Source organism: Chroicocephalus ridibundus, chromosome 15 (assembly GCF_963924245.1).
Source record: "Chroicocephalus ridibundus chromosome 15, bChrRid1.1, whole genome shotgun sequence".
NCBI lineage: Eukaryota > Metazoa > Chordata > Aves > Charadriiformes > Laridae > Chroicocephalus > Chroicocephalus ridibundus.
The window spans coordinates 3,935,829-3,948,029 of record NC_086298.1 but is presented as its reverse complement, the minus strand read 5'-3'; the positions used below and the strand labels follow the sequence as shown (position 1 = coordinate 3,948,029).

The following is a 12,201-nucleotide window of genomic DNA, read 5'->3' as shown; positions in this document are numbered from 1 at the left end:
AAGGTTTGTTATATACGACTCAAACATCTGGGTACCTTCGAAAATAATTGGGCTGCAGGGTGCGGATTTTATCGATCTTTTTCACTGGGGTGGGTTGGCCGCAGGAGTCTTTAAAACGACAGCAGAAAAAAATTTGCTGAACCTAGTTCTCCTGAAGAATTTCAGAAAGATCAAATTAGGCCAAAAAACACTAATCTTCGTTTCAGTGGGGTCCCTTTTTAGCAGGGGTCCCTCTAGCAAGGTCCCTCCTTTAAAAGAAAAAGGAAATTAAAAATGAAAAACAGCACTGGGGAAAAGTTAAGTGTGTACTTCAAACTCACACATGCCAGGAAATTTAGAGTTAAAGGTGAAACTCCACCCTAAAGAGTTCCATACTGGAGATATTTCAGTGAACAAACATAACGTGTTCTGAAATACAAAGACCCAGTAGGGTGCACAAGGTATGGAGTTTCAGCCTTCGCTCCAAATTTCCTGGCTTTTTGGAGGTTTATTAGAGTTTCATACCCCAAACATTTAAGTACTCCAAGAAGTTCCTTCAGTGCAGCTCACCCTGATCCTTTTGGACGCTAAGAACACGCGCTCTGATTGTGTAGCCCCCCATCCATTATTAATGAACCTGAAAACACTTTCTTGCAAATTTATGCTAATTTGGAGTGCTGAAATTATGTGCAAACTAGGTAGTTTCAGCCGAGTTACCCAGAGAAACTCCAAAACTGCAAATCTATTCAGAACAAAATTGAAGGACAGGATTTCATTGACCCCAGCAGAGCACGTTCTCCTAATGCGCGGCTTTTGCTCTACCTATTAAACTGTCTTTATCTCAATCCACGGGTTTTCCTTATTCTTTCCAATTCTTCTCCCCATCCCACTGGGTGGGGAGCGGCTGCGTGGTCCTAGTTGCCGGCTGGGGTTAAACCACAACAGTGGGTCCTGTAACTCCGCTTCAGCCAGGGCTACAATCAAGGAAACACAGAATTGCTTTTGACAGTAGCAGTTTGTATTCCTGGTCTAAACACTCTCCCAGGCTGTGGGGTGGGGATATATCCATCCTACTCCTCAATGAATCTGGCCCTAATGGATGAAAAACGACTTTGGCTATCAGCATCACACTTTTTTACAATGCAGCTTTTATGAACATGTGTTACAAATATTGAAGTGGTTCCAGAGTATCTCAGTAATCCTCAAAGATCTGTTGTGAGGCTCTGCATCATTGCATTTCCTGATAGCTCGAGGGAAATTATTACCAGCAACTCTCTGTAGCCCCTCTGATCACCCACACCCTTCATCCTTCTCACATATGCACACAGAAAGTTTTAGGACTATATGACTATTTCAGTGGGTGTCTTGACATACAGCTAATGGAGAAGACATCACACGTACTTTGAAATCGGCCTCGCCAATCACGCTGAACAAGCCTGTCTTAGTGGTGGACAGCTGCAGAAGTGACGGGACAGCTCCACACTGTCCTGATCCTGGGGTGTTTGCGGGACAATTAATTCTTCTTGCTGCAGTTAAGAGAAGATAACCCAAGACACCCACTTCTTGGGTTTCCCCCAGCCCCAAACTGGGCAGAGGAGATAGCCTACACTGAAGGGACGACCTGCCTTGGGGAAAGAAGGAAGACAGAATGGGGAGGAGGCAGACAGGGACTTAAAACATCAGGAACTGGTGCCAAAGAAGTTCAAACAAGGGCCAATAGACACAGACTGTGCTTCGGGCTGTTGCCTACAGATTTGCCTCTGCATCCTTTCTCCTTCAATCTTTTCCAAGACCTTCCTCTTTTCCATCACCTTTCCATTTAGTTAATCCCCTCCTTACTCTGTTCCAGCTATCAAATTTAAACATACATACATACGCAAATCCCCTGACATACACTCCTCATACCGCTGAAATCCCCCAACAGGCTGACAAACTAAAAAAAGAAAGACTACAAAAAAAAAACACAAGCCATGATTTCTTGGGAGAAATCTTAATATTTTTTCCTACCGGATCAACTGATTAATTTGGGGGAGGGGGATAAAAAGGACAAGTTTTCAAGCTCATAAACCCTTCTTTGTGTTATTCTTATCTTTTTTTCCTAACACTATTAATTGGCTTAAGAAAAGACATTCCCCCCTGCTGCTGAAACCTGCCTTACTTGTAAGCGTCAGCTCTCCCAGCTACATTGACAACATCATTGCTCCGAAAATCATAGCACTGGCACACTGTTATCTATTTGTTCTGCTCAGAAATCGCACCTCTTTTCCCAGTCTTTCCATCACACCTATTGAGGCTCCAGGCAAGTCCTCCATGGCGTAAAGGTATTTTTCTAACCCAAAATATAAACTACTTATAGAAACTGCTATTTTCTGAGTAATCACACTTTTGGGTTGGCTTTCCCCCCAGCATTAAGTTCACAGATATCGGGCAAAGGCAGAGCTGCTAGGCCAGTCTTCGTGCTTCTGCTCACATCGACATTTTCAGCTGAGACTATATAAAGAAAATTCACCTTATCCTTCTCCCCCCTTCTCCTGAACCCTGTGAACCCACTACGTGAAGGCACCAGTAATGCCGAGGGTTTGAAGTGTGGCTGCACAGAGCAAACTCCCCCAGGACATCGCACAAGTCAGCATCGTCTCTGCTGAAAGATTGCTGTACATTTCCATTGGCAGCAGAAGTGAAGGGATCGTTAGGAAAAAAAAAAACACCACACCTCAACTGAAGAACTGTTTGCCCAAATCCAGCAATCCACGTGAGAGACAAAGTCAAATGCACTGAGCTCATGGATGCTGTAAATGGAGCATGGTGGAGGTGGCTGCTCTGTATTTCCCCAAAGGGCAGCTATTGCTTGCAAGAACTGGACTTAAGTTTCTATCAGAAAAGAAGTCTGAAAGATAGAATGGGAACTGCAGATGTAAGTATTGCACCCGGTTAAAATTGCCACAGAAATAGCCTGTGCTTTGTGTCTTTCTCTTTGTGAAGGGTGCAACCTCCGGAATTTACAGAAGGCTTCAGCTGCCGCTAATGAAAAACTCAAGGGGCAGCTCACAGCCAGGACTGAGAGAGGTTGGACACGAATGGATATGGGAGAAAAACAGGCTGATCAACGCAAAGCCCCACAGCACTTGAAAGAGGCATGTTGGACATGATCAAACCATGTGTGTAAGACAGTATAATTTGACTTGATCAGCAAAGAGAATAAAACAGCTTATATACACTGCTGCTTTTCATGGGAGAGGATGAGCTCCACCTTTTTGCCTAAACAGAGGTTGGTCAGGGGCTGCTGGAGAGCGTCGGGGGCAGCCGGGCCTGGAGGACACAGCGCTGCAGCACAGCGAGGGCCAAATTCAGTCCTTGCCAAATCTGCAGGCTCTGAGCTTGCAAATTTTCCGTGTGGGGTTCCAGAGCCAAATGGGTCTGCATTAGCAATGGAGAGTATAATACTACTTTAATCCATTGTCTCCCATAAGGATTCTTAATGATCTCTGATAGTTTACTCCATAGATTTTATAGGCTGTCTTCATTCCAAGCATCCTGCAGTTTGACCAGACAGCGATCTTTTTACATAATGGATAACGTCCATGAAAGAAACCATGACCCCTGTGAGTCTTGAGGAAAAAATGTTTCTTGAAAAAAAAACTGTTGGAAAAGATGACTGTGGGTCAACCTAAATTGAGCAAACTCCTACTGTTCGTAGGGCATGCAGTTGTATACGTAGAAATAGCTTCTTTAGTACTGAAGTCCTGTCTATAGCAGAATTCAATACTAGACTTATAAATGTCAGTTACTAGCATGGGAACAGATGCAACTCCTCCCAGCTGATTAACATCCCTGACATCTGGAATAGAGGACAGAATAAACAGAGAGAACAGAGAATTTCCTGTTGGGACTTGGCTTTTGGGTGACAACCACCAAGATACAGCAACTCTGTCCTTGAGAGTGTTACCTCTGCACCTTCTAAACAGCCCTGGGGCTGGTAATTAAAGAACTGAACATTTAACACCGAATCCCTTGACAAAAACTCAGGTATTTGCTATACGTCTGTCTGTCTGATACCTGTGTGAATGCAGGAATCCTTGATGTCAAGAGCTGCACAATGGTCTCTTCGAGGCAGGGGATTAACTTCTCAAGCTTCCTGAATTTAAGAGCTTTGATGAATTTCTTCTGTTCTTTTTAGTGTTTAGGATTAGGTGGAAATTAATCCTTTATTGGAAATCAAGGAGTATTTCTTACAACTCTTCTAGCTCCTAGAAAAGGGCATTAAGTATGCCTCCCTCCTCTGGAGCAACTGGACCATATTTTGCAAACAAGTGTCATGAAAAGATTTCCAGTGGAAGAGAAGGAAAAGGAGTTAAGAGGCTGATTGGATCAGAAGCTCCACGGAGGAGTCCTGAAGTGCAGCCACAGCTCGGTTACGTGTCCAAGGTTCACCTAGGCTGCAGATTAGCCAGCCACCTCCTGCTTTTAATGCTGCTGCCGCCATCCACATGGCACAGTGTGGTGAGCTCTTCATAAAAGGCTCTGCCATACCCATTGCTGTTCAAAACCACCACGGAAATTTCTACAAATTGTTCAAACATGTATTCACAATCTAATTTACGTATGACTGGAATGTGCTGGTGCCCTTGTTCTCGAGCAAGCGGATGTGACACAACGCTAAGCTTCGCTGAACTGCACAACGCAAGTGTTGGAAAAGGCCAGAGAAAATGGTGGGATCAGCAGGGCGCTGGTCTCCAGCTCTTTGGTTCGGTGTCACCCCGCGTCTGCCGGCAGGTGCTGGACACAGACTCTGGAGCGTGTAGAGCTCATCCCTGCCTCTTGTTTAGGCAGAGCGGAAGGGTTGCGGGAGCCTTCAGGGCACGCATGTGGATGTTGAGAAAGCCTGTCCCCAGGGTCAGCTATTCTGAGGGGATTTCCAGCAAGTATTTAGTAGACTGTATGAATCGAGGGAGTCTGAAGACACTCCAGTAGCTTTTACTGTTTCAGGAATTTCATCAGCATTTTCCTAAGAAGGCATCAAGGGGAATGCTTTCTTATCTGCCCGTGCGATCCTGTGGTGAAGCCCGATGTGCAAGCCCAACATTACATAGAAGGAATGGCTCAGTTAACCATAGTATGGTGCAAGACTTTGCCACATCAAATGGCACTTACAGAGCATGATTCCCTATGATCCCTTGCTGTTTGTTTCAAGTTTTTTGAAAAGGAGCCATGGTAGGTGTCATGAGCTCAAAGTCTTCCCTATTTTGTAACCAGCAATATCCCAAATAACACAAGGAATGTGTCATTCTGGCCAGCGTGTTTATCCTTGCTCCTTCCTTTTTATTGGGCCAGACTGTATGATCTTAGCATGTTCTAATTTCCCAGAATTGCAGAAATACAGAAAAGCTGAACAATATTTGCACATCTTGTGCAAAATTTGCAAAAGATTTGCAAAAATACATTCTGTCCCACTCTCATGAAATTAATAAAAAGAAGTGAGGCAGATATTATTGGATAAAGCCTGCTGTGTGGCTAACGATAACCAGTCCTTTGTTTTTTCCCGTAGGCTAGTAAAAAAGAGATGATGTAGTTGGTACCACAATGTTTACAGCTTTTCTGCTACGCAGCTCTGAGAGCAGAGTCCCCATCCATCAGTGCTGTCCCTCTGAACTGTCCCCCTCACAAACTTCTTTATGGATGCCACCAACATCTTTATGCACCCACATCCCCGCTACCCGACTATGGCACAGAATCTCAGGCCTTTGGAGGAAAATATTTTTGGAGAGGTGTGCCAGAAAGAGAGGTTGGAGACAAAACCAAACCAGGCTCTGCTGCTGGGATCGGCTCTAAAGTCACCATAGTTGCACAACAGTGATTGAAGGACACCATCAAAGTAACCGAGCAAGGTTACTTTGTCCAAGGTGCAAAAGGACGACAAGAAACGTACAATGTAGATCGGAGGTGTCTTGAAATTGTTCTGGTAATACCACATCTGTGGTTGCATTTAGTCAAGAAGCGTCCACAGAGTTATTTGTAACAAGACTCACAGCAACTTTCTCTCAGGATGGAGGCTTGATGGACTGGGATGAGACAGTCAGAAGAAGGAAAGTGACTGGAAACGGATACATCTTCTTTTGGGGATGAAGAGGTACTGAAGAGGTTTCCTGTTTATAACAGCATTAATCAAGCATTAGCACTTTTTGGTTGGTTCCAAAGGACAAAAGTATTTCAGGAATAAACTCTGACATGGTGAACAGCTGGCTACAACTGCTGACACTAAGGATGTAGGAGGAACAAAACCCAGCAGCGTCTGAGGGCCCCCCCAGTACCAAGGAAGGCTGTGAAGAGTTTTTACAGTACAAAGCTCAGGAAACTTTTTACTGGTATCGTTTCATCTTTTTTCCCCCCTTTTATTTGATGCCTCACAAGACTGAGGGCTCTTTTCCCTTTCTTCTGCTATTGTTAGACTGAACTTTGGCAGAGGAAATACCTGGAATTAGATGCGAGCTCTCAGTGGATGTGGAGATGTCTTCATTGATGTGGTGCAAGGCCTGCACTAGAGGGGACTGAGGACTCTTTGCCAATGAAAGTGATGACAAGAGGGGCTGGTGATGCAAAATGGGCCCAGATGGTGCCAACTGAGTCACGGATTTTGACTGAGTCACTAATTGGCATGGAAATCTCTCTCAGGGGATGGTGCTGAGGGCAATACCAAAGCCAAACATAGGGTTTGAATCTTCACCCTTTCAGTCAATGAAGGCTTTGCTGCCAAAGCCACTGACCTAAACCTGTATTTGTTAGCCTAAATACTCAAAGCAGTGCTCAGCCTTACTAACCTCATTGACCGGGCCCCAGGCCGAACTGCTGAATGCTGCCATACTGAGTGCAAACAACCACCATAGTGGTGGGTATGAGCTCAGCCTAAGCACGTCAGACACCAAATAAAGGCTCCAGAGTGATGGAATGTCTTATACTGCACTTCTTAGTTTCACTGCCAATGATCAATGCTGCGTTAAAATTTCTGTGCAAAGACAAATAAATGAAATCTAATGGTTGTAAAATAATCTTTGGAGGATCTATGGATTTTCTTGGGGGTCTACACTGTTGAAGAGGACGTTCAGGCCTCCCGCACTGACTTGAGTGTGTCAGTCAAGAGGAGGTGCTTCTCAAGCCAAAACGAACACGTAGAAGATCTGTGAGCTCAATGCCATGAATGCAAATCCTCCAGACAAGTTCAGCAAGGTGGTTGACTCCAAAAGGAACATACAACTGCATACGAAATGCGATTACGCTGTGTTAAGGTAACTTCAGATTTTGGAACTGAATTTTTTTGCTTGGGCTTGTGCAAGTACAATCTGTGCAGCAAAAAGACTTCATTTGAAATAGAAACATCTCTATGTCAGAATAACATTAAGGCACAGTCTTAAATCTGTCAACCCAAATTTACAAGGCTTTTCTTGTTTCATTTTGTATGGGTATTATGCTGGTCACAGAAAAAGTGATAAAAGGGTACTATCAGATTAAAAATAATGTATTTTTCTAAAAATTGTCGTAGCTGTTATAACTAACACCTCGAGCTCTCAGAACTATGGTGTTAAAACAATCCAATTTGCATTATGCCTTTGACGATACTTGCTTACTTGTGTTCCTCTTCAGCTGAACAGTATTAAAAGATTGGTCTTTTTCCTTTCGAAATGTTCAATCGTTAGTATTTAAAGTATTTCCTCACTTGAGCTTTGTTCACTGGGTAACTGACTGAATTCAAGCTGAGCTATAAGGATTTTTAAAAAAACAACCTCACTGGAGTTTAAAAAAAATCCACAAAACTGGAAACGAAGCCTTTCTTTGCAGCTTAATTATGTGTATTTAAAGCTCCAGTAGAGCTGATAATGTTGTTTAAAAACTTCTCTCTGCTAAGGAAGTTACAAATATAGCCTGAATTGCTATAGTGGAAGGGACTCCAGAGAAGCTCACGCTTCCCTTCTTAACCTGAACATTAATGTTTAAAACAGAGGGCATTCTGACCACCTAGAGGTTTTCCCCCATGACTCCATGAATTGCCCTAAAAAACCTGTAACATGGATACAGACAACAGAATTTCAGCTTTAACCTTCATCTTCCATGTGTTTCCATTTCTAACTCATTCACAGGGAACACTTTTTTACTTAAACATACTAACTGTTATCTGAAGATGACCAAAAGCACTTTGGAGTAATTGTAGGTATGTGGTACTCAACTGATGCAAGTTATTCGGGGACGTCCCTCTTCAAACTACAACACAAGGAAGCCTTTAGCTGAGGATCTCGGGATTTGATAAACTCACATCCACCCACGAAAAGTTGACCTGCCATTTGCAACAGAGTGGCATTACCCCCATTCTCAGATATACAAAAAGGGGTGCGGAAGAGTTCGGTTTCCCACCCAGTGTGTGTAACAGCACTGCCAGGAACCTGGTACCCACCTCCCTCCTCAGAACCAAGACTCAGCTACCCCTCCACAGCAGTGCTTACAGAAAGCTGTACTCATAGCATTAAGAATATAGAATAACCTCCCTACCTTCAAAGAAGTCTTACAGAATTAAAGTCTACCTAAGACTATTTATGTTCTGTTCCATGCCTGAGGGGCTTTTCCCTCTCCAAACACATATGAGCTTTCTATGACATCCAATCCCTACTCCTAAGAGTCTGTGCTTAAAATAAACTGTGCAATGCTAGAAAATACTGCTAACAACTAACAACTAAAACCAACAACTATTGGCTCTCACAATGCTGGCCGCTTCAGTCTTTAGCACTAACTTTCTTTAGCCTAGACGGGGAACACCAATTCAATGTTAAGATGCTGCTGAGGCCATTACTGAGATTGCATTTGGATAACTGTCATGTGAGCTAAATACTAAGAAAAGAATAAATTAATTAAAAACTCCAAAGTCCATAATGTCAATAACACAAGTGTTCACTAGCCAGCAGGCTGATCAATACCTAGACAAATATTCATTAATGTGACCATAAAAAGCTTGTTTGTTTAAGAAATTGCCTACCTGTAAGGAGAATATGGGTCAAAGCACGTCTTGGTGACTTCTGTTATCTCTGGGTTACAGCATTCCCCGCCATCGAAGTTGTATCTTTCATAATTACAATCCATGTCACACACACCGTTCTGTTTCTTCTTGTTGAAGAGCGTGTGGCGTACGTGTCGGCAGTCTCCCCCATCGTACCCAGTCAAGGTGTGGTTGCACTCAGGATCACAGTTCTCGTCCCCGATCTTGCTGATATCACAGTTGGCGAGGATGAGTCGGTGGCGAAGGGAAGAGTTCTTCACCTCCAGCACCTCCAGCTCCCAGGTGATGTTGTAGCGGCTGAAAGCCTCATTTAAATGCTGATGCTGGAACTCAATCTGCTGTCGGCTGACAGTGGGGTTCTGGTGCTTGTCATCATAGAGATTTACCACACGGTAGCGAACAATTTTGTTGCGGCGGAAGCGAGGGAGCTTGTTGTAGCTGGCGATTACATCCGTGTTGTCGCAGACTGTCTGTCCGCAGAGAGGAGGGTCTAGGCTGGTATCCAGCAAATAGCCATGATGATAGCTGAACTTGCTCTGAGGATTGCTGCCATCCTTCATGGGAGACCAGGTGTTTTTCACATTCAGTAAACTGTCTTGAAGAACTAGCTGAGGTAGAGGCATGTCTTGTCTGTGAATTGCCTGGCCCATGTCCAACAAGATCTCCTTCTGAGACCGGGCTGTCCTCCAGAGGCTGAAGTGCTCTATGTAACCCCGATAGTTCTGGTTCAGGGCATTTCCTCCAACCATGAGCACCTTGCACTTCAAGGTCAGAAGACTGAAGATGCTGCCTACTTGCTCTCCGCTTGTGGCCACCTGGGCACCATTCACATAGAGTTTCATCAGATGCCCATCATACGTGGCAGCCAGATGCACCCACTGGTTGGGGAGGTAGCTGCGATGTGCTGCAATGGTGGTTACTTTGCGAGCACGGTCCGTCTTCAGAGAGAAGAAATAGCGGGGGTCTCTATTCCCCTGGTCACTGACGGTGTTAATCCCCAGGACCCATCCTCGGTCACGGGAGGTGTAAGAACATTTGTCATACAGTCCTATGTGCCCCCAAAAAAGAAATATTAATAAATAAGGATGACAGAATAAAGAAATTAGTCTTTCAGTTGTATAAATACATCTCTCTATATGTATATACACACACTCACCTACATATGTTAGAAAGTTAGTGTACAAGAAAGACATTAAATCATCTAATGCATGATTGTGGGAGGTCATGTTAAGACTTGCTATTAAAGGTCAAGATGCCAGTGGTGTGTACAAATGGGATTCCCCTTATCCTAACGAAAGACCAAAACCCTTTTGCAAAATATTGTGCCGTACATTTGGTTCCTACCTTCACTCAAGCCATACATCACTGGCTGAAAAAAAGAACAATCTTGAAAAGCAGCCCTTGTTGACTTCACTCATACCCCTGAACCCTGCATCTAATAAGGTCCAGAGGAGAAATAAGTATAAAATCTACATACTGCACAGCTTGAGAAACCCTGAGCAGCTGCAATTATCTTGGTAGGATCAAGCACCCAAACCCTACAGAGAGTGAAAGGGATGTGTTCAGGCTACCTTCGAATTCATAGCCAATAAAAACCAGTAAGGAAATGGCATATGTTGGTATGGTGGATGTGCTGAACAAGGTATATACCACACCGGGCAAGGGCAAGAAACATGCATGGATGGACACACACATTCAGAAAGATTCTTGCCCCTCACACACACCCTTCATAACAATTTGGTGCACCACAGGGAATATACACTAAGGATTTCTCTCACAAAGTGTGGATCCACACCTAAAGATCTCTCAACTGGTCTTCAGACAGCTCCAAGTGGTGGGAAGAGCCCACTCCTACTCAGTGTGGGACATGAGGTCTGGCAAGTTAAAGACATACATTTCCATCTTTCAGTTCTCAAAGGCCAAGGGTTGCAGGGACACCCCTCAACTGAAAAAACAATCGTTAGAGCCTTCAGCACCAAACGGCCTTTCTACTATCAGCACACAGAAAACAATCCTTCCCCCAAGCCTTCACTTCCAAAAGCCTAAACGAAAATCATAAATCTCTGGCAGTTCAGTCCTCATGAAAAGACTAAATATCCCCTTACCTCACCCCTGCACCCTAACCTTCCCAGCACTACCACCAAATAACATCTTCTGCTTCTGACTAAGTTGCTCAACAGCCATCTGTTAACAATCACTCATTAACAGTGCAGTCTTGTCTAGTATCAACAGAGCAAAGGTTACAGGAGCATTCACTGTATTTTTCCTCCCCGCTCCCAGCACCCACCTTCCCCCCTCTCCTCACACCCTTCCCCTCTCCTCCCCCTGAAAAAAAAAAGTCTTCTGATGGGAAAGTTAAAAAAAAATTAAACAGGCCTTTTTTCTGCACGCTGGTATTTTGCTAGGGACTCTGAGCTCCCCCTTTTCCTGTTTCCTTTGGAAGAGAGATCCCAGGGTTCGGAAGGTAATGTGTTTATTCATCTGTAGGGCGCACTCAGTTCAAAACCTTTTCGAGACCAGCTTCTAGTTTATACTGCTACTTCTGATCACGAGAAAGGAGAGGAGGAGAACCAGGGAAGGAAAAAACAAATATTCTAAAAAAAATGACATTTGCTGGGATGGATATTTACCTGTGAAATTCATGATATGAAAGCCAAAGCTACCAATGACCTTCTGGAGTCTGTTTTTTAAGCATTTTTTAATTTTTCTTTATGGAATAAATACTTTTACAAAGCATTCATTTTCAGATACATGAGTGCATAAATGTCTGTATTTTTATAAATCTCAAATGAAGGTATTGTCCAACGATAGTGGGTGGATAATACTGCAATGAATGAGAAGACAGCTGGCAAGAGAATTCCCTCTTCCAAATAAGTCATAAAAAAATAAGATATAAAAATCTCAACTTATTGTAATAAGACCATTAGAGCTGGTCAGACATTTTGTAAGAGTTTTTGCCTGCCAAGAAATGCCAACATGGTGAGAGCAGAAGTAGTGATGCGGAAACGGGCTGGTCCCAATAAATCTCTCTGAGAAGGTGTGGGTCTTCACCATGGCCAGAAGAGAACCCCAGGGACTCCCTCAGCTGTTTTGACTGCAAGTATGAAAGGTCAACCCATCCCAGCCACGCTCCCTACCATCTCCTGCCACCGTTGCCCCTTGGTGACTGCATCCTCCAGGACCCC

At 43.9% G+C, this 12,201-nt stretch overlaps 1 protein-coding gene across 1 annotated transcript in view; it reads right to left on the bottom strand.

Moving 5' to 3' along the window:
• The window catches only part of PAPPA (pappalysin 1), a 183,010-nt gene that overhangs the window by 147,088 nt on the left and 23,721 nt on the right, over nucleotides 1–12,201 (bottom strand). Inside the window, exon 2 of the mRNA XM_063353366.1 lies at nucleotides 8,996–10,064. Coding sequence (XP_063209436.1) covers nucleotides 8,996–10,064 — 1,069 coding nt within the window. The remainder of the gene's footprint in view (nucleotides 1–8,995; nucleotides 10,065–12,201) is intronic.